This window comes from Bos grunniens, chromosome 3 (genome assembly GCF_055505025.1).
Source record: "Bos grunniens cultivar Pamir isolate PY7600 chromosome 3, Bosgru_T2T1.0, whole genome shotgun sequence".
In the NCBI taxonomy this organism is placed as follows: domain Eukaryota; kingdom Metazoa; phylum Chordata; class Mammalia; order Artiodactyla; family Bovidae; genus Bos; species Bos grunniens.
The window spans coordinates 27,567,723-27,592,965 of NC_141167.1; the positions used below are offsets into that span (position 1 = coordinate 27,567,723).

The window sequence follows — 25,243 nt, forward strand, 5'->3', positions numbered from 1 at the left end:
CTTGCCTTCACATTTGAGGAACTGTAAGGAAATCATGCTGTTGGAACAGAGAAAAAGGATAAGAAGTAGATAAATGAGATCAGAGAAGCAGGGGGGAGTGTCAAAAATCACAAGGTCACAGCAAGGACACTAGCTTTTACTCTAATATATTGAAAACCACTGAAACATTCTGAATAGCAGTAACACAATCTGAATAATTTTAACAGGATCATTCTGGCTGCTATGTTGAAAACATAAGGAAGGGTGGTATAAGTGAAAAGTAAAAAGATGAGTTACTAATAGGTTCTGCTGCCAAAAGCATGATCCTGACCACCAGCAGCAGCAGCAGTTTCATTAAGGAGCTTGCTAGAAATCCAGCATCAAACTCTTAACTTTCTAAATAAAAACCCCAGAGAATGGAGCCCAAGAATTTGAATTTTAATACACTTCCCAGGTGATTCCTACACACACTAAAGTTTGAGAAGCCCAAATCTAGAATATTCTCCCTTCAAATATTTACCAGGCGCACTCTCTCACCTCTTATCTTCAAATATTTGCTCTAATGTCACCTTGTCAGTGACAATTTAAATATGAAACACCATCACCAGACACAGCAGCATCATTCTTCCATTCTTTATGACCTTTCCTGTTTTATTTTTAATATTCATCACCATCGGTGAATCACAATAAACTGTGGAAAATTCTGAAAGAGATGGGAATACCAGATCACCTGATCTGCCTCTTGAGAAATCTGTATGCAGGTCAGGAAGCAACAGTTAGAACTGGGCATGGAACAACAGACAGGTTCCAAACAGGAAAAGGAGTACATCAAGGCTGTATATTGTCACCCTGCTTATTTAACTTATATGCAGAGTACATCATGAGAAACGCTGGACTGGAAGAAACACAAGCTGGAATCAAGATTGCCAGGAGAAATATCAAGAACCTCAGATATGCAGATAACACCACCCTTATGGCAGAAAGTGAAGAGGAACTAAAAAGCCTCTTGATAAAAGTGAAAGTGGAGAGTGAAAAGGTTGGATTAAAGCTCAACATTCAGAAAACGAAGATCATGGCATCCGGTCCCATTACTTCATGGCAAATAGATGGGGAAACAGTGGAAATAGTGTCACACTTTATTTTGGGGGGCTCCAAAATCACTGCAGATGGTGACTGAAGCCATGAAATTAAAAGACGCTTACTCCTTAGAAGGAAAGTTATGACCAACCTAGACAGCATATTCAAAAGCAGAGACATTACTTTGCCAGCAAAGGTCCACCTAGTCAAGGCTATGGTTTTTCCTGTGGTCATGTATGGATGTGAGAGTTGGACTGTGAAGAAGGCTGAGCGCCGAAGAATTGATGCTTTTGAACTGTGGTGTTGGAGAAGACTCTTGAGAGTCCCTTGGACTGCAAGGAGATCCAACCAGTCCATTCTGAAGGAGATCAGCCCTGGGATTTCTTTGGAAGGAATGATGCTAAAGCTGAAACTCCAGTACTTTGGCCACCTCATGCGAAGAGTTGACTCATTGGAAAAGACTCTGATGCTGGGAGGGATTGGGGGCAAGAGGAGAAGGGGACGACAGAGGATGAGATGGCTAGATGGCATCACTGACTCAATGGACGTGAGTCTCAGTGAACTCCGGGAGTTGGTGATGGACTGGGAGGCCTGGCGTGCTGCAATTCATGGGGTCGCAGAGTAGGACACGACTGAGCAACTGAACTGAACTGAAGTGAACTTATTACATACTTCTGTTACTTACTATGTCGCCATCTATTTCTTCCCACTAGAATATTAACTCCATAAGTGTAGTATTACCTGTTTTGTTCATTGTTATATTCTCAGTGACTAGATCAGTAACTGGCACATAGCAGATATCACTCAAAATATTTTTTAAATTTATGAATGGCAAAAGGAGAAATTGTGTAAGTGCTACACAGGAGCCAAAGTTGGACTTAATGAAAATTAATTCACTAATCAGGTGGGCCTGAGATTAATCAAAAGTCTATAACCTATGTTAAATTAAGTCCAAATAGGCAATGACCTAGACAAAGAGATTTTATTCTATTTCATTTACAAAGGGGAAATCTATGTAAAAATTTAATTTACAAAACAGAAAAAAAAGAGCTAATTATGTATCAACATGACTTCAAGGCCAATATTATACATATTGAAGAAAATTCTTTAAAATAAGCCCTTATTTATGAAATGATTACTATAACTCCTTCTTATTACTTTGTTAAAACAAGTCTCCCAAAAGGACCTCTACTCGGTCTACTATCTTCCTTAAGCTAGTTCAACTTGTTCTCCACATTAACAAACAACAAAACTGCACTGAATTGGAGAAATAATAATAATAAAGGATATTCACTGCCGTTGTGCCTACTGTGTCAAGGACTACATGAAACATTCTATGAATTATTTCACTTAACCTTTATAACAAAGGCAGCAGCACCTCCACTTTTTTAAAAAATGAGGAAACTGAAGATATGTTGTAAAGGATAGGCAGCTTATCCAAGATCACAAAGCTCTTCAGTGAGGAAGATAAGATTCAAAACCTATGAAATTTTACTCCAGAGCTCACTAGCTTAACTACCTCACTCTGTCACTTTGTCACCTTTAAAAAAAAATCTTTAAATCATAGCTTTAACTAATTAAAGTGACCAGACCCTTGTAAGTGATCTCATACACCAGTATTTCCCAACCTGAGTCACATACTGTCATGTTTAGATTTGCCATATCCAAAAACTTCCAAGTACTATTATTTATTTGATATTGTCTTTAATTTGGCTTACTTTGTGGGGCCTTGTCCTAAGCCATATCTATAAAAGTATTAAATTTTTTTTTTACATACATACAGGTACCTCTACTAAATTAAAAAAAAAAAAAAAAGTCTGTCAATAGGCCATTATCTGTGTACCACTAGAAACAAAAAAAGTTATTTCTGAACTCTTTATTAGCATTTCTCAAAAAGTGATGACTTAAAAATAGCTTTTTCTATTTATACATCAAGAAAAGGTTTTATTCTTTTAGCCACAAAAACATCAGGAAAAAAGACTGCCAGGGAAAATTCATTAATTTCAACAAAATTAAGATTACTCGAGAGACATGGACAATATTTATAAGTAATTAATTAAAGCTAATATCAAGATCCCATTAGAAAATTAATTTTACACTGATAGTTCTCAAGTAAATTCCAACAGTGTCCTGACAGATCTCTGTTTCCAGTTTTGTTCCTGTCAAAGAATTTGCTGCATTGTATCCCCCAAAAAAGACACACACATATACATGTGATCACAGTGCTACCTCTTTAGTGGCTTCTCAAAACACTCATAAGGTCCTGTCATATCCTAAAGGCCCCTTACTCTCTTAATTCTTGTGTGCCTTTTTCAGCTCCATCTTTTGCCACATTCCTCAAGTCCTTATTTCAGTCATGATGAATCTCGGTCACACTTGCAGTCTCACATTTGCATCATGCCTTTCTCAACCCAAAGTCTAAATGTTGTTGACGTTTAGTTACTAACTTGTATCCGACTCTTTTGCCACTCCATGAACTGTAACAGCCTGCCAGGCTCCTCTGTCCATGGGATTTCCCAGGCAAGAATACTGGAGTGGGTTACCATTTCCTTCTCTAGGGGATCTTTCCAACCCAGGGAATGAACCTGTGTCTCCTGCATTGGCAGGCAGATTCTTTACCACTGAGCCACCAGGGAAGCCCTAAAAGTCTAAATACCTCAATTAAATCATGTACTTTCTCAATTCTAAGTTTTTGGCACTAAACTAAATTACCACCTTACTTATCTGTAATACCTTCACCTAACTAGAAGCTTCCTTGAGACCTAGGGCTGTGTTCTTTTGGTTTCCATTGTAAATACCTGAACGACATATAACAGGAACTCAATACAGGCATACACGTTTGGTGAACGAATGAGCATTGTATTACCAGGACCATTTAAAAATAGTATATGTGTCCGTGCGTGTACCAACTACAGAAGCCACTAAATTCGTATTTTCACAAGCTTTGTCCTATCATAATAAATGTTTTTCCATCTAAAGAATGTCTTTTTCACAGTTAAAATGGTTAAACTAGGAAAAAATTTAAAGACATTAATATTAAAAAATCTCTCCAAAAATGTGACTTGTGGGATAATCTAAGTTGTACTTACTCAAATCATCTGATATGTCTTCAGTTCCTGAAGCACTATCATCAGAATCACCAGTATTATCTGTACACGTTTGCTGCTTCTGAGATCGTTGTGAGTTTTCCATAGCAGATTTTTCTTCTTCTGCAACACCAATATTCACTTTATCCAGAGAAGTAAAGGAACTTGGAATTTTTTTTCCAATGTGCTGTAATTCTGTCTGTCTCATGTTTTCTTTCAACAGCAAATTGGGTACGTTCTCAGCTTCTGCTGGCAGGCTGGGTACCTTTTCTGATTTCATCTGAGAACCAGGTGCTTTTTCTGCTTTCCTCTGTGAATTAAGTGTCTTTTCTGCTACTATTGCCTGTGAACTGGGTGTCTTTTCTGTTTTCACTGGTGAATTAGGTGACTTTGATGGTTTTTCTGTTTTTGCCTGTAAACTGGGTGCTCTTTCTACTTTTGCCTGAGAAACAGGTAACTTTTCTGCTTTCACTGGTGAATTAGGTGATTTTTTTGCTTTGCAGTGACTTTGATCTCGAAGGACTAAATCTTTACCTGGAACACTGGCAGCATTTACTTTACATGATTTAACTTCTGTTTTTTCTATACAAATATCATTTTGCTTATTTTTTTTACTACTATTCTTATTTGGAGAATTGGTCCCAATTTCTTTTATGGATTTATCATTTTTAGCTTTCAAAGTTTGATTAGTTATAACTTTAACTGCTTTGCTTTCTTCAGAAAGAGCCCAAGCATTCTTCTTTGGTTCATGATTTTCATTTTCAGAGGTCTTAGACTCTTCCATTATTTGAAAACCTGCTTCTTTCTATGATATTGTAACGTGGCAGAGGTCCAGTAGTTTGAATTACTTCAAATCCAGTTTAGGCAAGCAAACTATTGGGTTAAGAAAACAACAACAACAACAAAAAAATCTGTTATTTAAAACGCAAAAACCATTTTTAAAAAATTGGTTAGACATAAAAAAAAGCTTTTACAATTTACTTTCAAAACTGAATAGTAAAAAATAAAAAATTTTAAACTCTGAAAACAATATGAAAAAGGGTTAATGCCCACTTAGTAAATAACAGCAAAATGCCCGTAAAGGAGGTTCTAATGTAATTCTGGCAAATGACATCAAAACATGGGAACTTTAGAAGTAAAATGTTTTACACTAAGCATTTCAACTAAAAGCGAAATAAAACTTCCAAGTGATATACCGCAACCACCTAAAAGAAAATGAAGCAAAAATAACAAATTGGAAAAGACTCTGATTCTGGGGAAGACTTACAACAAAAGAAGGGAATGGCAGAGGATGAAATGGTTAGATAGCATCATTAACTCAACAGATATGAATTGAGCAAACTCCGGGAGATAGTGAAGGACAGAGAAGCCTGGGATGCTGCAGTCCAGGGGGCTGCAAAGAGTCAGACATGACTTAGCAACTAAACACATACACAGGTGGTAAGATCTTTCCCACATGACTTTCCTACTATACACTACCTGTTTATGTCATTAATCTACTTCTAACGTGACCCTTTAAACATGGGGAATCAACGTCAAACAGACTTTTTCCATCTCCAAAGAACAATGGAATTTAATAAAATCTTCTGAAGTAAGAAAATTTTAAAAAACCAACTAAGAAACGAATCACCAGTCCAGGTTCGATGCAGGATACAGGATGCTTGGGGCTGGTGCACTGGGATGACCCAGAAGGATGGTATGGGGAGGGAGGTGGGAGAGGGATTCAGGATGGGGAACACGTGTACACCCGTGGCTGATTCAAGCTGATGTATGGCAAAACCAATACAATATTGTAATTAGCCTCCAATTAAAATAAATAAATTTAAATTAAAAAAATAAAAAACCAATGGGAACTCAGAGTTTAAAAATGATAGTAATATTCTGTATGATGATATAATGGTGGATATATGTCATTATACATTTGTCAAAAGCCACAGAATGGATATCTTTAAGACTGAACTCTAAGGTAAACTATGACTTTGGATGATAATGATGTGTCAGTGTAGGTTCATCGATTATAACAAATGTACCATTCTGGTGCAGGGATGTTGATAGTGGGGGACGCTATTCCTGTGTGGGGGAAGGGAGTTACATGGGCACTATGGTTGGATGGCATCACCAACCCAATGGACATGAGTTTGACCAAGTTCCAGAAGATGGTGGAGGACAAGGAAGCCTGGTGTGCTGCAGTCATAGGGTCACAAAGAGTGGGACACGACTGAGCAACTGAACAACAACAATGTACTTTCTGCCCAACTCTACAGTGAAACTAAAACTGCTCTAAAAGAATAATAATGTTTACAAAAAGACAGTAATAATGAACAAAAAGTCAGAACCAATTTTTTTCTAAAATATTAAAAGAACTATTACACTTTTACCACAGAGTACAAACTATAAACAAATCAAAATACTACATTTTATAGCCCCTCTATAAGAGAAATAGATTGTATACTATGTATTATGGAAATCAGGATTTTTTTTTACTTTTCAGTTTGTCCTATATGCCTTAAATTGATACTTAAATTTACGCCTCTAAACAAAGATTAAAAACATGAATAAAAATTAGTCACCAAAAGCAAACTGCATGTAGCATTTTTTATTTTACTTGGTTAATTTATTAAATAACAAATTTGGGCAGTCAAACACCTCTAATCATATAACTATACATCATTTTAAAACAAAAATACTACCTAAATTCAAAAGATCAGAACACAATTCATTTACTCCAAACTATGTTTATATCAAAGCGTTATTTCCAAAAAAAAGAAAGAAATTAAACTTACCCAGTTATGCCTTCACTGAAACATCTTATTCAACTTGGTGTGCGTGCATGCTCAGTCATGTCTGACTCGACCCCACAGACTGTAGCCTGCCAGGCTCCTCTGTCCATGGGATTTTCCTGGCAAGAATATTGGAGTGGGTTGCCATTTCCTCCTCCAGGCAATCTTCCCCACCCAGAGACTGAAGGTGAACCTCTGGTCTCCTGCACTGGCAGGCAGATTCTTTACCACTGAGCCATCTGGGATTACTAATTGTACTAACCTACTTGGACCTAGCTTTTATAATTCCTGTTGTAGTACAGTCCTCTACGTTCTCTGCCTTCATCTCTGTTCAGATTAATATTATCTTTTATTTTGAAAACCTACTAGGTAGATAAGCAACAAGGATGTATTGTACAGCACAGGAAATTACAGCCATTATCTTGTGATAACTTTCAATGAAGTATAATCTCTAAAAACACTGAATCGCTATGCTACACACCTGAAACTAATATTGTAAATAAAATATATTTCAATTAAAAAAAATTTACTAGGCTTTTTTCTTTTTTTTTCTTTTTCCCTCCTGTGTCCTCACATGGTTGTCCCTCTGCCTCTAAATTATTCTATAAGATAATATTTAAAGGAATTAATTAAAACTTAAGCCAAAGCCATATTAGATTTTCACCATTAATTTATTTTTTGACTAACATTATTTTCCAGTAAAAAGCTGGAAATATAGCACTTTTACCTATAAAAGAATGTTTTTGCTCCTGGATTTTTGATATTTAAATACATTTTTCTGTTATTATTCTTGATAAAGTTTTTTTACATACCTGTCAAAACAGTTGTCAAACATATATAATTTCTTGTAGAAACTGCTGAAGGTTCCTAATTTTAAAAATAAAAATGGGCTCTGAAGTACTAGCTAACCTTATCCAGTAACCAAATTATTTAAAATTTTCTTTTGCTATTCTATAACAACTCTAATAATTTTGTAGACATCATCTTACTGACAAAAGCCTAAACAATAAAGACCTGATATAGCAAAGGTGATCCACAATTCTGTTTATAAAACTTTTTAGACACACTATTCCTCCATTCAAAAAGAAAAAAAGAACAGAAAAACCTCTATAAATCAAGTTTGTATGTATAAATAAAAGCTACAAAGATTTTTTTTTAAATCTACTGAATATAGATAAATGCAACCGAGGAGTTAAAAGACCGAAAAATTGCTAGGCTTCACTTTAAGTGAGCAATCTGTTTCACGTAACTGAAACAACATTTACATTTTTAATAGAAATAATGTGTTATTAAAAAACATACCTTAGTTATTTTCTGACCTTCTGCACTTTTTCTTATATGAGTGGCAAATGTCCTCTTGCTTTCAAAAAAAGGTACTAATTATACTAAAAAAGTACTATTTTTAACTTTTTATTTTAAGCTATCAACAATATGCGCTTCCCAGTTGGTATTAGTGGTAAAGAACCCACCTGCCAATTCAGGAGACTCAAGTTTGATCCCTGGGTCAGGAATATCCCCTAGAGAAGGAAATGGCACCCACTCTGTATTGCCTGGAGAATCCCATGGACAGAGGAGCCTGGAGGACTACAGTCCACAGAGCTGGACACAACTGAAGCAACGTAGCATGCATGCATCAAGAGTATAAAATTCTTCCCAAAAAGCTACAGTCCCTAGAAACGAAGTTCTCTCTGAGAACATAGTGCTTTGAAAATAAGATTCACTGCTTCCCAGTGCACATTCAGCAAAATTGGTTGAAACAAATAAAAATGTCAGACTTTCCAGTTCCTGGGTTTTTTTTCATAATGCAGTAGTGAGTATTAAATGAGATTTTAACCTTAAATAACCAATTATTAACAAGAAAATACAGATAATTTTTAACAAATTTAAGTGTCTGATATAGCATTAGCATTCAGGATGTATTCCATGCAATTTTTAGTAAATCATTAAACATCAGTCCATTTCCTACTTCTAGTTCTAATCATGTCTTCTACCTTCCTTGAATCCTTACCATCAATGACTACCACAATGCTACATACTTAATAAACATTTAAAATCACTAGCAATTAAAAGAATATCTACTCCAGACTGATGTCTTTACATCATTCTTTTCCTGCTACAAACTAAAGTCTTCAGCAGAAATTGGAATTCTTTCAAGAGAAGTTTTTGATGCCTTTCTGTAATTATCCATCGTTCAATTGGCAGGTTGACCACAAGTTCTGGGGCCTGAAACTTAAAAAGTGTTGTTTGGATACATTAACTGAGAAAGCTTACCTGAAATAACTGTTGCATAACTAATGGAAAAGCTGTATCACAGAGTTACCTTACTGCTCAAGTAACCCTTCATGGGATAGACAAAGGAAACTATTTTAAGGCATAATTACAGAAAGTTATCCAAAGTTCCTACTACTTTGGAAAGAAAAATTATATGAGTCAATTTCAGCTAAGGCCTCCAACCCCTGGTTCAGACAGTAAAGAATCTGCCTACAATGCAGGAGACTCAGGTTTGACTGATAGATGGGGAAGATCCCCTGGAGAAGGGAATGGCAACCTACTCCAGTATCTTGCCTGGAAAATCCCATGGATAGAAGAGCCTGGCAGGCTACAGTCCATGGAGTTGCAAAGAGTGGGACACGACTGAGAGTCTAACACTCACTTTTCCAACCCCTGAGGCCCACTAGTTACCTACTGAGTGACATTAAACAAGAGACACTGACCCTCTCTAAGTCATTTCTAAACTATAAAATAAACCAGTCTATTCCAACTGAGATGTTATAATTCAATGCAAATCCTAAAACACAGTGATGCTAATGTTATATTAGTTCTGATAATTTTACAATTACAGAAAATCACCAAGGACCTCTCAGTTCCCATAAAGACACAGCTTTTGTACAGATGTTAACCAGACTTATTATGGTGATCATTTCCCAATATACTTGAATATGGAATCAGTATGTCATACGTTTGTGCTAAGTCACTTCAGTTCACTTCTGCAACCTAGGGACTGTATGGACTGTAGTCCTCCAGGATTCTCTGTCCATCAGCATATCCTGGAGCTTGCTCAAACTCATGTCTATCCAGTCAGTAATGCCATCCAACATCTTATCCTCTGTCTCCTTCTCCTCCTGCTTTCAATCTTTCCCAACATCAGGGTCTTTTCCAATGAGTCAGTTTTTGCCATTAGGTAGCCAAAGTATTGGAGCTTCAGCTTCAGCATCAGTCCTTCCAATGAATATTCAGGACTGATTTCCTTTAGAATGGACTGGTTTGATCTCCTTGCAGTCCAAGGGACTCTCAAGTCTTCTTCAACACCACAGTTCAAAGGATCAATTCTCCGCCACTCAACTGTCTTTATGGTCCAACTCTCACATCCATAACATGACTACTGGAAAAACCACAGCTTTGACAAGATGGACCGTTGTCGGCAAAGGAATGTCTCTGCTTTTTAATATGCTGTCTGTTTGTCATAGCTTTTCTTTCAAGGAGAAGGAAAGTGAAAGTCGCTCAGTTGTGTCTGACTCTTTGCAACCCCATGGACTGTACAGTCCAAGGAATTCTCCAGGCCAGAATACTGGAGTGGGGCCTTTCCCTTCTCCAGGGGATCTTCCCAACCCAGGGATCAAACCCAGGTCTCCCACACTGCATGCAGATTCTTTACTAGCTGAGCCACAAGGGAAGCCCAAGAATACTGGAGTGGGTAGCCTATCCTTTTTCCAGCAGATCTTCCCAACCCAGGAATTAAACTGGGGTCTTCTGCATTGCAGGCGGATTCTTTACCAACTGAGCTATCAGGAAAGCCCTCTTTCAAGGAGTAAGCGTCTTTTAATTTAATGACTGCATTCACCATCTGTAGTGATTTTGGAGCCCAAGAAAACAAAGCTCAATGGTAAAGAATACACCTGCCAGGCAGGAGACATGGGTTTGATCCCTGGTCTGGGAAGATCCCACATGCTGCAGAGCAACTAAGCCCACGCACCACAACTACTAACGCTGTGCTCTAGGGCCCAAGAGTCACGGAAGTCCATGCACCCTGGAGCCTGTGCTCTGCAACAAGAGAAGCCACTGCAATGAGAAGCCCACGCACCACAACTAGAGAGTAGCCTCTGCTTGCCTGAACTGGAGAAAAAGTCCACACAATGAAGGCCCAACAAAGCCAAAAGTAAATAAGTAAATAATTACTTTAAATGTAAATGAGTTAGCCTCTTCAATTAAAGGCAAAAGATTGGAAAACTAAATTAAAAAACATATGATCCATCTATCATCTAACTATAAGAGATTCACTTTAGAGGCTGAAGCAAAGGTTGAAAGTAAAGTCTGGAAAAAGATATTCCATGAAAACAATAATCAAGATAGAGCTGAACTGGCTATATAATTGTCAGGAAAAAAATATACTTTAAGTCAAAACAGGTAACAACAGACAAAGAAGGACATTATACACTGATAAAAAGTTTAATCCAGCAAAAGCATGAAATAATTATAAACATATATGAACCTAATAACAGAGACCCCAAAATAGGAAGAAAAATTAACAAAATTGAAAACAGAAATAGGCAGTTCTATGACAATGGCTGGATCCCTATCAAACTACCCATGACATTTTTCACAGAATTAGAACAAATAATCCTAAAATTTATATGGAACCAAAAAAGACTCAGAATTGCCAAAGCAATCCTGAAGAAAAAGAACAAAGCAGGAAGCATAACCACCCTAGATTTCAGATAATACTACAAAGCAACAGTAATCAAAACAGCATGGTATTGGCACCAAAAAAAGACATATGGATCAATGGAATAGAACAGAGAGCCCAAAAATAAACCCACACACCTAGTGTCAATTAATTGTCAACAAAGGAAGCAAGAATATACAATGGGATAAAAGACAGTGATATTAGAGGATTTCCTTGGTGGTCTAGCAACTAAGATTCTGTGCTCCCAATGCAGCGGGCCCAGGTTCAATTCTTAGTAGGGGAACTGGATCCCACATGCCATAACTAAGACTTTGTATGCTGCAACTAAAGATCCCACGTGCCACAAGAAAGACCTAGCATGGTCGAATAAATAAATAAAAATGAATAAAAAAATTTTTAAAGTGGTGTTGAGAAAGTTGGGACAGCCACATATAAATCAATAAAGTTAGAACACAATCTCTAACCATACACAGAAATAAACTCAAAATGACTTAAAGACTTAAAGATTTTAGACATTAACACCATAAAACTCCCAGAAGAAAACATGGGTGAAATATTCTCTGACATAAATCATATTAGTATTTTAGATCAGTCTCCTAATGCAACAGAAATAAAAATAAACCAATGAGACCTAATCAAACTTACAAGCCTTGGCATACCAAAGGAAACCATAAATGAAACAAAAAGACAACCTACAGAATGGGAAAAAATATTTGCAAATGATGAGACCAACAAGGGCTTAATTTCCAAATTATACAAATAGTTCATACAACAACAAAACAAACAACCCAGTCGAAAAATGAACAGAAGATCCAAAATAGACATTGCTCCAAACAAGACATACAGATGGCCAAAAAGCACATGTAAAGATGCTCAACATTGCTAATTATCAGAGAAATGTAAATCAAAACTATAATGAGGTACCACCTCACACCAGTCAGAATGGCCATCATCAAAAAGTCTACAAATAACAAATGCTGGAGAGGGTGAAGACAAAAAGGAACCCTCCTACACTGTTGATGGGAATACAAGCTGGTGCAACCACTATGGAAACCCCTCAGAAAACCAAAAATAGAGCTACCATTTGTTGTTGTTGTTGATCAGTTACTAAGCTGTGTCCAACCAAATGGACTGCAGCACACCAGGCTCCTCTGTCGTCCACCATCTCCCAAAGTTTGTTCAAACTCATGTCCATTGAATCAGTGATGCTATCTAGCCTTCTCATCCTCTGCTGCCCCCTTCTCCTTTTCTCTTCAATCTTTCCCGGCATCAGAGTCTTTTCCAATGAGCCAGCTCTTCCCATCAGGTGGCCAAAGTATTGGTACTGCAGCATCAATCTGTCCAGTTAATATTCAGGGTTGATTTCCTTTAGGATTGACTGGTTTGATCTCCTTGCTGTCCAAGGGACTCTTAAGAATCTTCTCCAGTATTACAATTCAAAAGCATCAATTCTTTGGCATTCAGCCTTCTCTATAGTCCAACTCTCACATCCATACATGACTACTAGAAAACCACAGCTTTAACTATAAGGACCTTTGTCAGCCAAGTGATGTCTCTGCTTTTCAGTTAATTGTCTAGGTTTGTCATAGCTTTCCTTCCAAGGAGCAAACATCTTTAATTTCATGCCTGCTACAGTGATTTTCGGAGAAGGCAATGGCACCCCACTCCAGTACTCTTGCCTGGAAAATCCCATAGATGGAGGACCCTGGTGGGCTGCAGTCCATGGGGTCGCTAAGAGTTGGACACGACTGAGCGACTTCACTTTCACTTTTCACTTTTACGCACTGGGGAAGGAAATGGCAACCCACTCCAGTGTTCTTGCCTGGAGAATCCCAGGGACGGGGGAGCCTGGTGGGCTGCTGTCTATGGGGTCGCACAGAGTCGGACACGACTGAAGCGACTTAGCAGCAGCAGCAGCAGAGATTTTGGCATCCAAAAAAATAAAATCTGTCTCTGCTTTCACTTTTTTCCCTTCTATTTGCCATGAAGTGATGGGACCAGATGCCATGATCTTGGCTTTTTTATGCTGAATTTCAAGCTAGCTTTTTCACTCTCTTTCACCCTCACCAAGAGGCTCTTTAGTTCCTCTTCACTTTCTGCCATTAAAGTGGCATCATCTGCATATGTGAGGTTGTTATTTCTCCCAGCAATTGTGATTCCAGCTTGTGATTCATCCAGCATGGTATTTCACATGATGTACTCTGCATATAAGTTAAATAAGCAGGGTGACAATATACAGCCTTGTCATAGTCCTTTCCCAATTTTGAACCAGTATGTTGTTCCATGTCCAGTTCTAACTGTTGCTTCTTGACCTAAACATAGATTTCTCAGGAGACAAGTAAGGTAGTCTGGTACTCCTATCTCTTTAATAATTTTCCACAGTTTGTTGTGATTCACACAACGAAGCAGATGTTCTTCTGGAATTCCCTTGCTTTCTCCATGATTCAACGAATGTTGGCAATTTGATCTCTGGTTCCTCTACCTTCTCTAAATAAATCCAGCTTGAACATCTGCAAGTTCTCAGTTCCTGTACTGCTGAAGCTTAGCTTGAAGGATTTTGAGCATAGCCTTGTTAGCATGTGAAATGAGCTGAACTGTATGGCAGTTTGAGCGTACTCAACTGAACACAGAGTTCCAGAGAATAGCAAGAAGAGATAAGAAGGCCATCTTAAGTGAACAATGCAAAGACATAGAGGAAAACAATAGAATGGGAAAGACCAGCGATCTCTTCAAGAAAACTGGAGATATCAAGAGAACATTTCATGCAAGGATGGGCACCATAAAAAGGACAGAAACAGGAAGGACCTAACAAAAGCAGAAGAGGTTAAGAAGAGGTGGCAAGAATACACAGAATAACTATACAAAAAAGGTCTTAACGACCCAGGTAACCATGGTGGTGTGGTCACTCACCTAGAGATGGACATCCTGGAGTGGGAAGTCAGGTGGGCCTTAGAAAGCATTACTATGAACAAAGCTAGCGGAGGTGACAGAATTCCAGTTGTGCTATTTAAAATTGTAAAAGAGCTACCAATAAGATCCAGCAATTCCACTCCAAGGCATATATCTAGACAAAGCTATAATTCAAAAGATATATGCATTTGTAACTTCACAGCAGCACTCTTCACCATAGTCAAGGCATGGAAACAACCTAAATGACCATCAACAGATAAATGGATGAAGAGTGGTACACATATGCAAGGGAATATTAATATTAATCTGCCATTAAAAAGAACAGCATTATGCCATTTGCAACAGTTAGAACTGGACACGGAACAACAGACTGGTTCTAAATTGGAAAAGGAGTATGTCAAGGCTGTATATTGTCACCCTGCTTATTTAACTTGTATGCAGAGTACATCATGAGAAATACCATGCTGGATGAATCACAAGCTAGAATCAAGATTGCCAGGAGAAATATCAATAACCTCAGATATGCAGATGACACCACCCTTATGGCAGAAAGTGAAGAGCTAAAGAGCCTCTTGATGAAAGAGGAGAGTGAAAAAGTTGGCTTAAAACTCAACATTCAGAAAACTAAGATCATGGGGTCTTGTCCCATCACTTCATGGCAAACAGATGGGGAAACAGTGGAAACAGTGACAGATTTTATTTCCTTTGGCTCCAAAAGTCACTGCAGACGGGGACTACAGCCATGAAATTAAAAGATACCTGCTCCTTGGAAGAAAAGTTATGACCAACCTAGACAGCATATTAAAAAGCAGAGACATTACTTTGCCAACAAAGGTCCGTCTTGGCAAAGCTATGGTTTTTCCAGTAGTCATGAATGGATGTAAGAGTTGGACTATAAAGAAAGCTGAGCACCGAAGAATTGATGCTTTTGAACTGTGGTGTTGGAGAAGACTCTTGAGAGTCCCTTGGACTGCAAGGAGGTCCAACCAGTCCATCCTAAAGGATATCAGTGCTGAATATTCATTGGAAGGACTGATGCTGAAGCTGAAACTCCAATACTTTGGCCACCTGTTGTGAAGAACTGACTCATCTGAAAAGATCCTGATGTTGGGAAAGATTGAAGGAGGGAGGAGAAGGGGACAACAGAGGATGAGATGGTTGGATGGCATCACTGACTCAATGGACATGTGCTTAAGTAGACTCCAGGAGTTGGTGATGGACAGGGAGGCCTGGCGTGCTGCAGTCCATGGGGTCACAAAGAGTCAGATACAACTGAGTGACTGAACTGAACTGATGCCATTCGCAGCCCAGAGATTGTCATACTGTGTGAAGTAAGTCAGACACAGAAAAACAAACATTACATGATATCACTTATATCTGAAATCTAAACAAAAAGGGAAGGTACAAATGAACATTTAAAAAACAGAAGCAGAATTACAAATATAGAAAAAAACTTATGATTACCTGAGGATGGGGGGAGGGAGAAGAGGGATAAATTGGGAGATTGGGACTGACATATACATAGTATATGTATATGTCATATATATATATGAGATATATATATATATGTATATATATATACATATACAAATAGAGAGCTAATAAGAACCTGCTGTATAGCACAAGGAACTCTACTCAATACTCTGTAACAACTTATATGGGAGAAGAATCTTAAAAAAAGAGTGGATATATGTATATGTAAAACTGATTCACTTTGCTGTACACCTGACATTGATACAACATTGTAAATTAACTGTACTCCAATTAAAAATTTTTTTAAAACATGGCACCCCACTCCAGTACTCTTGCCTGGAAAATCCCATGGATGGAGGAGCCGGGTAGGCTACAGTCCGTGGGGTCGTTAAGAGTTGGACACGACTGAGCGACTTCACTTTCACTTTTCACTTTCCTGCATTGGAGAAGGAAATGGCACCCCACTCCAGTGTTCTTGCCTGGAGAATCCCAGGGACAGGGAAGCCTGCTGGGCTGCCGTCTATGGGGTCACAGAGTCAGACACAACTGAAGCGACTTAGCAGCAGGAGCAGCAGCAGCAGTAGCAGCAGTACATATATATAATGGAATACTACTCAGTCATAAGAAAGAACAAAATACATAATGCCATTTACAGCAGCATGGCTGCAACTAGAGATTATCATCCTACATGAAGGAAGTCAGAAAAAGACAAATATTGTATGATATCACTTATATGTGTGTGTGTGTGTGTGTGTACAATCTAAAATATAACACAAATGAACCTAACTATGACGCAGAAGCAGACACAAAGACATAGAGAACAGACTTGTGGTTGCCAAGGGAGAAGGGACTGTGGAGGGGGTTTGGACTGGAAGTTTGGGGTTAATAGATGCAAACTATTACATATGGAGTAGACTGAAAACAAGGTTTTACTGTATAGTACAGGGAATTATATTCAGTATCCTGGGATAAAACACAATGGAAAAGAATATTATAAAGAATGTGTGTGTGTGTGTATAGATAGATATACACATATATATGACTGAGTCACTCTGTTGTATAGCAAAAAGTAACAACATTGTAAATCAACTACACTTCAATTAAATAAGTAAATACATTAATTGGAGACTTTAATATCTATCTTTCAATAATGGTTAGAGCAGTAGTGGTAGTGTTAGTCACTTAATCGTGTCCGACTCTTTGTGACTCCATGGACTGTGGCCCGCCAGGCTCCTCTGTCCATGGGATTCTCCAGGCAAGAATATTGGAGTGGATGGCCATCACCTTCTCCAGAGGATCTTCCCAACCCAGGGATCGAACCTGGGTCTCCTGCATTGCAGACAGATTCTTTACTGTCTGAGCTACAGGGACGATACCTATGGTTAAAGCAACCAGACAAAAAACCTAAGGAAACAGAGGACTTAAGTAACACTGTACAATGAGACCTAACAGATAGATCCAGATGACTCAACACAACATCAGCAGAATACACAGTCCTCTCAAGTACACAAGGAACATACTCAAGGATAGACTATTTTGTTAGGCCACAAAACAAGTCTCAATAAATGTAAAGACTGAAATTATACAAATTATCTTTTCTTATCACAACAGACTGAAATTAGAAATCAAATCAGTAACAGGAAAAAACTGGAAAATTCACAAATATGTGAAGTTAAACAAAGGGCTCAACCAACCAATGAGTGAAAAGAAATCACAAGGACAATTAGAAAATACTTCAAGACAAATGAAAACAATGTGTTTTTTGAAAACAATGTGTTTTTTAAAAACAATGTATTATTTTACCATAAATTTTCAAATGAAAACAAAAGGATATTTAATATAATTTAAAAAAATAAGGACTATAAAATAATTCTACGAACAACTGTACATCAACAAACTGGATAAGGTAGATGGGATGACAAATTCCTACCAACACATAAATTACCAAAACTGGGTCAAGAACAAATATAAAACCAGAATACACCTATAACAAGTAGACTGAATACATAATCAAAAATCCCTCAACAAAAAAACTCAGAATCAGAAGGCTATACCACTGAAGTCTATTCAATATGTAAAGAAGTAACATCAATCCTTCTCATACTTCTGAAAAACTGCAAAGGAGGGAACACTTCCTAATTGATTCTATGAGGACAGTGTTACTCTGATTCTATGAACACACATGCAAAAAATCATCAATGAAATACCAGCAAACCAAATTTAGCAGCATATTAAAAGGATTATACACCATGACCAAGTAAAATCAAGTAAGATTCATCTTCAGAATGTAAGGGTGATTGAATGTATGAAATACCAATCAATGTGATAAGCCACATTAATAGATTGAAGGAAAAGAAAAATTACATGATCATCTCAACTGATGCAGAAGGAAGCATTTGACAAAATCCAGCACCTTTTCATGATGAACTAGTAATAGAAAGGAACTTCTTCAACATGGTAAAGGCCAGCTAGCAACAACAACAAAAAAACCTAAAGCAAAACAAAAAACACACAACTAACATCATACCCCATGAAAGATTTTAAAAATTTCCCCCTAAGATCCAGAAAAAACATCTGCTTTGTCACTTCTATTTAATAAGGTACTAGAAGTTCCAGCCAGAGCACTTAGGCAAGTAAAAGAAATAAAAGAAATCCAAACTGGGAAAGAAGTAAATCATCTCTGTTTGCAGATGATATGATCTTAAATCATAAGATAATCCTAAAAATACACACAAAATCAAAGCTAATAAACAAATTCAGTAAGTTGCAAGATATAGAATAAACACACAAAGAATGCTATACAGTAGCAACGAACAATTCATAAAGGAAATTTAAAAAACAATTCCACTTACAATAGTATCAAAAAGAATAAATACCTAAGAATAAATTTAACCAAGGAGGCAAAAAAAAGTTAGTATACTGAAAACTACAAAACATTACTGAAAGAAATTAAACACTTACATGCAGCGACATCCCAGGTTCATAGATTCCTTGCGGTCTACCTTCCCTGCCTATCTCTTTCTTGCTCTTCTCTTTTCAAACTCTGATCACTACCTACGGTAACTAAGGAGTCAGAAAGAAAGAAAAGTCTAAGTTCACGTGTCCTACAGCCCAAGGGAGCAGAAGATTGGAAAACACACATTTTACAATGTTTATCATTCACTTCAGAAGAATTATATACTCCACCCTTTGGTGGCTAGTAAAGTGTCTGCCTGCAATGGGGGAGACCCGGGTTCAATCCCTGGGTTGGGAAGATCCCCTCGAGAAGGAAATGGCAACCCCCTCCAGTACCCTTACCTGGAAAACTCCATGGACTGAGGAGCCTGGTAGGCTACAGTCCACGGGGTCGCAAAGAGTCAGACACGACTGAGCGACTTCACTTTTTTTCTTTCTTTCCCTTTGTTATTGAGCTTCCCTGGTGGTTCAGACGGTAAAGAATCAGCCTGCAATGCAAGAAACCTCGGTTTGATCCCTGAGTTTGGAAGATCTCCTGGAGAAGGGAATGGATACCTATTCCATTATTCTTGCCTGGAAAATTCCATGAACAGAGAAGCCTGGCGGGCTACAGTCCATGGGGTCAGAAAATTAAGGTCACGAGTCCCCAGAGCTGCCAAAAGCTGGAGACTGGCAAATATAAACTTCAGCCCACTGTGCACTCCCCCATTTGTTTCCTTCACTTAAGTCAATGCCAATGACCTACGTTGTTAACTGTACTATTAAGATGCCAATACTACCCAAAGTGATCTAAAGATTCAATGCAGTCATTATCAAAACCACAATGGCATTTTTTGCAGAAATAGAAAAACCCATCCTAAAAGTCATATGGAATTTCAAAGGACTCTAAATAGGCAAAACAATCTAAAAAAAGAAAAGTTGGAAGAGTTAACACTTTATTACTTCAAAACTTACTACACAAAGCTATAATAACCAAAACAGTCCAGTAATTGCATAAGAAAGACGTACAATGGAACAGAGCCAATAGATAAACCATCACACACATGGTCATTCAACTTGACAACGCTAATAGTATTGAATAGGGGTAAGGACAAATGGCGGAGAAGGTGATGGCACCCCACTCCAGTACTCTTACCTGGAAAATCCCATAGATGGAGGACCCTGGTAGGCTGCAGTCTATGGGGTTGCGAAGAGTCGCACACGAATGAGTGACTTAACTTTCACTTTTCACTTTCATGCACTGGAGAAGGAAATGGCAACCCACTCCAGTGTTCTTGCCTGGAGAATCCAGGGACAGGGGAGCCTGGTGGGCTGCCATCTATGGGGTCACACAGAGTCGGACACGACTGAAGCAACTTAGCAGCAAGGACAAATGGTGATGGAAAACTGAATACACCTGTTCAAAGGAATGAAGCTGGATCCTGACCTTCTGCCAGTTACAAAAATTATCTCAAAATGGGTCAAATCAGACAAGACACTAAATGTAAAAAGATCAGACAGGGAAAGAACACAAATGACCATTCGAATCACTTGAAAAATTACAGAAAAACTATCATAAAACAAAATATATAACCATACAGATATGAAACAAAATAAGGAAATCTCTATTCTGCTATGCAGCGATACTGAAAATACACTGTTAAGTGAAAAAAAAAATAATACACACAGGCATCCATAATAAACTAATTTCTTGTAAGAAAGAGTACATACTTGTGTTTTCAGAAGTAAACAACGGAAGGATAAAAACAAAAACAAAAGAACAAAGATCTAAATTTAATCCCTATACTAAAACTATACCTTATACACTAAGTTACACAAACATACACATACATATAACCACATAAAAACTATAAATCTTCATAGTTTGGCAACATTTTCTAAATATGACATCAAAAGCACAGACAAAAGAAAAAAATAGATAAATTGGACTTCATCAAAATTTAAACTTTCATCCTTGACATCTACCTTGGCAGTGATTTTTTGGATTTGATATGAAGCAAACGCAACAAAAGCAAAAACAAAACAAGTGGGAATTCTCATGCAACTGCTGGTGGAACTAAAATGATGCAGCTGATGCAGAAAACAGTTGGAAGTTCCTCAAAATCTTAAACATGGAATTGCCATATGATCCAGCAATTCTATTCATAGGCATATATTCAAAAGAACTGAAAGTAGGGACTCAGATATTTGAACATCATGTTCACTGCAATATTATTCACAACAGCCAAAAGGTAAAAGCAACCAAGCATCTATTACCAGAAGAATGGATAAACAAAATGTGATATATACATACAATGGAATATTTCTCAGCCATTTAAAGGAAAGAAATTCTGACACATGCTACAACATGGATGAACCTCGAGGACATCATGCTAAATAAGTCACTTACAAAAGGACAGACATTGCATGATTCCAATTGTATAAGACTGAGAATTAGTAAATTCATAGGAACAGAAAGCAGAACAGAAGTTATCAGTGGCTGGAGGTGTGGGAAACAAGGAGTCATTGTTTAACGGGTAGAGTCTCTGTTTGGGATGATTAAAAAAAAACTCTGGAAATAAACAGTGGTGATGGTTACACAACATCATGAATGTACTAATGTCACTGAGTTGTACACTTAAAAAGGTTAAACAGTAAACTTAATGTTATGTATCCTTTACCGTTATGGCTTCCCTGATAGCTCAGTTGGTAAAGAACCCACCTGCAATGCAGAAGACCCTGTTTCGATTCCTGGGTCGGGAAGATCCCCTGGAGAAGGGATAGGCTACTCACTATGGTATTCTTGGGCTTCCCTTGTGGCTCAGTTGGTTAAGAATCCGCCTGCAGTGCGGGAGACCTGGGCTTGATCCCTGGGTTGGGAAGATCCCCTGGGGAAGGGAAAGGCTACCCACTCCAGTATTCTGGCCTGGAGAATTCCATGGACTGTATAGTCCATGGGGTCACAAAGATTCAAACACAATTGAGCCACTTTCACTTTGATCCTTTACCACAATAAAAAAAAATTTAACTCAAAAGGTCAAAACAATGTGTATTAAGCTTATATAAAGTATCACAAAGCTCGATTTTTAAACATTTATCAACTCTAAAATAGCTAAAGGTTAAAAAAGCATAACTTTTTATATAGGTAAATCAACTGACAGAGATTTTTATGATCAAAGGCATGTAGAACCACACCCCCTTATAGGCAAAACACTCTCTGACATACATCACAGCAGGATCCTCTATGACCCACCTCGCAGAATATCGGAAATAAAAGCAAAAATAAACAAATGGGACCTAATTAACCTTAAAAGCTTCTGCACATCAAAGGAAACTATTAGCAAGGTGAAAAGACAGCCTTCAGAATGGGAGAAAATAATAGCAAATGAAGCAACTGACAAACAACTAATCTCAAAAATATACAAGCAACTCCTACAGCTCAACTCCAGAAAAATAAATGACCCAATCAAAAAATGGGCCCAAGAACTAAATAGACATTTCTCCAAAGAAGACATACAGATGGCTAACAAACACATGAAAAGATGCTCAACATCACTCATTATCAGAGAAATGCAAATCAAAACCACTATGAGGTACCATTTCACACCAGTCAGAATGGCTGCGATCCAAAAGTCTACAAATAATAAATGCTGGAGAGGGTGTGGAGAAAAGGGAACCCTCTTACACTGTTGGTGGGAATGCAAACTAGTACAGCCACTATGGAGAACAGTGTGGAGATTCCTTAAAAAACTGGAAATAGAACTGCCTTATGATCCAGCAACCCCACTGCTAGGCATACACACTGAGAAAACCAGAAGGGAAAGAGACACGTGTACCCCAATGTTCATCGCAGCACTGTTTATAATAGCCAGGACATGGAAGCAACCTAGATGTCCATCAGCAGATGAATGGATAAGAAAGCTGTGGTACATATACACAATGGAGTATTACTCAGCCATTAAAAAGAATACATTTGAATCAGTTCTAATGAGGTGGATGAAACTGGAGCCTATTATACAGAGTGAAGTAAGCCAGAAAGAAAAACATCAATACAGTATACTAACGCATATATATGGAATTTAGGAAGATGGTAACAATAACCCGGTGTACGAGACAGCAAAAGAGACACTGATGTATAGAACAGTCTTATGGACTCTGTGGGAGAGGGAGAGGGTGGGAAGATTTGGGAGAATGACATTGAAACATGTAAAATATCATGTAAGAAACGAGTTGCCAGTCCAGGTTCGATGCACGATACTGGATGCTTGGGGTTAGTGCACTGGGACGACCCGGAGGGATGGTATGGGGAGGGAGGAGGGAGGAGGGTTCAGGATGGGGAACACATGTATACCTGTGGCGGATTCATTTTGATATTTGGCAAAACTAATACAATTATGTAAAGTTTAAAAATAAAATAAAATTTAAAAAAAAATTCAGTTTTGTAAATAAATGGGATTTCTAAACTAAATTACCTAAATCTTCATCTAAATCCCCATTAGCTAGGTTTTCTAGATTACTCAAGTCTTTTCCTTCTATGTTCATCTAGGTAAGCTTTTTTGGCCACTGGTCAAAGAAGCTGAGGTCACGCTTCTTTTCACCAGCAATTTGTTGATTAAAATAGCCTGAGGTCGTCAATTGTTTTTTGAGTTTTTTCCCCTGAGATATGGAGATCATCTGGATTCCCTAATTATCCAAGCCAGCTTTTCCTCTTGTTCCTTATAAACAAAAAATTAAGAATGAGCTCTATAGGAAGAGTTCTGTGATGCTAGATACTCCAGAAAGTTCCTCATTCCTCCAGTTTCAAGCAGCTCCTGGGTATTCGTATATAATAATGTAGCTAACACTTTTTAAGTGTGGTTTGCTGAGGAGACTTAGCTTGTCCCATAGGTCCAAAAACTGTGATATATATAACTGTGCTGGCCCTCCAATGCTTGTGCTTCTAACATCACACTCATTTTGAAATTTTACATCCATACCGTTTGGAATGGGCCAGGTTATGCTGTGATAAGAACTCCTACAACTAATGCTTATCATAACATAAACTGATTTAACTCATGCAAAATCCTTTTGGAATTAAGGTAACTCTCTAAGGCAGCTGTCCTTCATGCACTGGTTCAGCATGCCAAGCTGCTTTAATTTTATCTTACCTCCCATATTAGCAAAACAGAGGGAGAAGGAATAGCCTTCGTTCACATTTCATTTGCCAAAAAAAAAAAAAATGCCACATGGCTACACCTAATTTCAAGGCAATAAGGAACACAACCCTCAGAATACCTCAAAATAAAGTAGTAGCAACAGGGCTTATCACATTAGTACAAGGTGAAATAAGCCAATCTCTTTGTCTCCACGTATGTTACTGTTTTCCTCCAATCCTTTTGTTCCAGGCTAATTTCATGGTCATGTGATCTGTGTAGTTATACAGGGCTCCATACTCAGAAAGACACTATGCTTGATTTAAAGCTCTCCTGTCATCAACTTGATATTCTTAATAACTTTATCTTTGAATTGGTGTTTTGTAGTGAAGTCTAATGGGACAAAGTAACAGGCAGAGGAGCAGAAGAGATACATGCAAAATGTCTATCTGCCATTGCTTTCTACTTTATTCTTACAGATTTGATGATGCCCTGTGAACATTCAGTAGATCCATGATGTGTAGGAGTTTAGCAAAACTCAAAGGGATATAAAGTAAGCATGTTGTCTACAACTAGGTAAGCAAGGGTAGTAACAGCCCAAGAAGTCACATTTTCTATTAAAATATAACTTTCTTCCCAGAGCAAAGGCAATTGATTCTAAGAAACATGAATTACCAAAAAGTCTATCACATCTTTTCTTACTCATGTTACTTCCCTGTATTAACTAACCACTTATGACAAAAGTGACAACAGAAGGAAAGGGAAAGACAGAGGAAGAAGCCACAGGTCCTTCACCTTTCAGTTCTGCCAAATCAAAGGTAGAGACTGTTGGTAGAATGTGCACGAAACTAAATAAAAACAGCTGAGTAAGTTTTACACAGTGTTTTCCCTGTTCTGGTAAGAATGAAATATACATGTATAAGCTATGAAATAGCATCAATTTCACATAAGAGTTAAATAATCATATATTTGCATTTAAAACTGGCATTGCACAGTATAAAGATGAACAGTAAAATTCATGCTTAATATTAATTCAACAATTTCAATTGTTCTTTATTTAGAATGACATTAAAAAGTAAATAAACATGACAAGCTAAGATAAAGATCAAAGAAGAAAGAAAAAAACTTTATGTTTTAGTACCTTTAACAGCACTTTTTCCTGCCTTCTGAACTAGGGACTTTGTATTT

General features: G+C 37.7%; 1 protein-coding gene across 27 annotated transcripts in view; it reads right to left on the reverse strand.

Annotated features, from left to right (window-relative positions):
- Positions 1–25,243, reverse strand: part of TUT4 (terminal uridylyl transferase 4) — a 129,205-nt gene that overhangs the window by 93,409 nt on the left and 10,553 nt on the right. For 16 of the 27 annotated variants that reach the window (XR_015159231.1, XR_015159242.1, XR_015159266.1 and 13 more), the window contains exon 2: positions 4,146–5,015. The exons of 5 other annotated variants lie outside the window; for them this stretch is intronic. Coding sequence is in view for 16 of the 22 variants with exons in the window: in XM_086388427.1 (XP_086244553.1) it covers positions 4,146–4,926 (781 nt within the window). In the remaining 6 variants the exon portion in view is untranslated. Of the gene's footprint in view, positions 1–4,145; positions 5,016–6,925; positions 7,042–19,286; positions 19,433–20,079; positions 20,202–25,243 lie in introns of those variants that run through there. 6 more of the 27 variants (XR_015159264.1, XM_086388479.1, XM_086388363.1 and 3 more) reach the window with 3 other exon arrangements.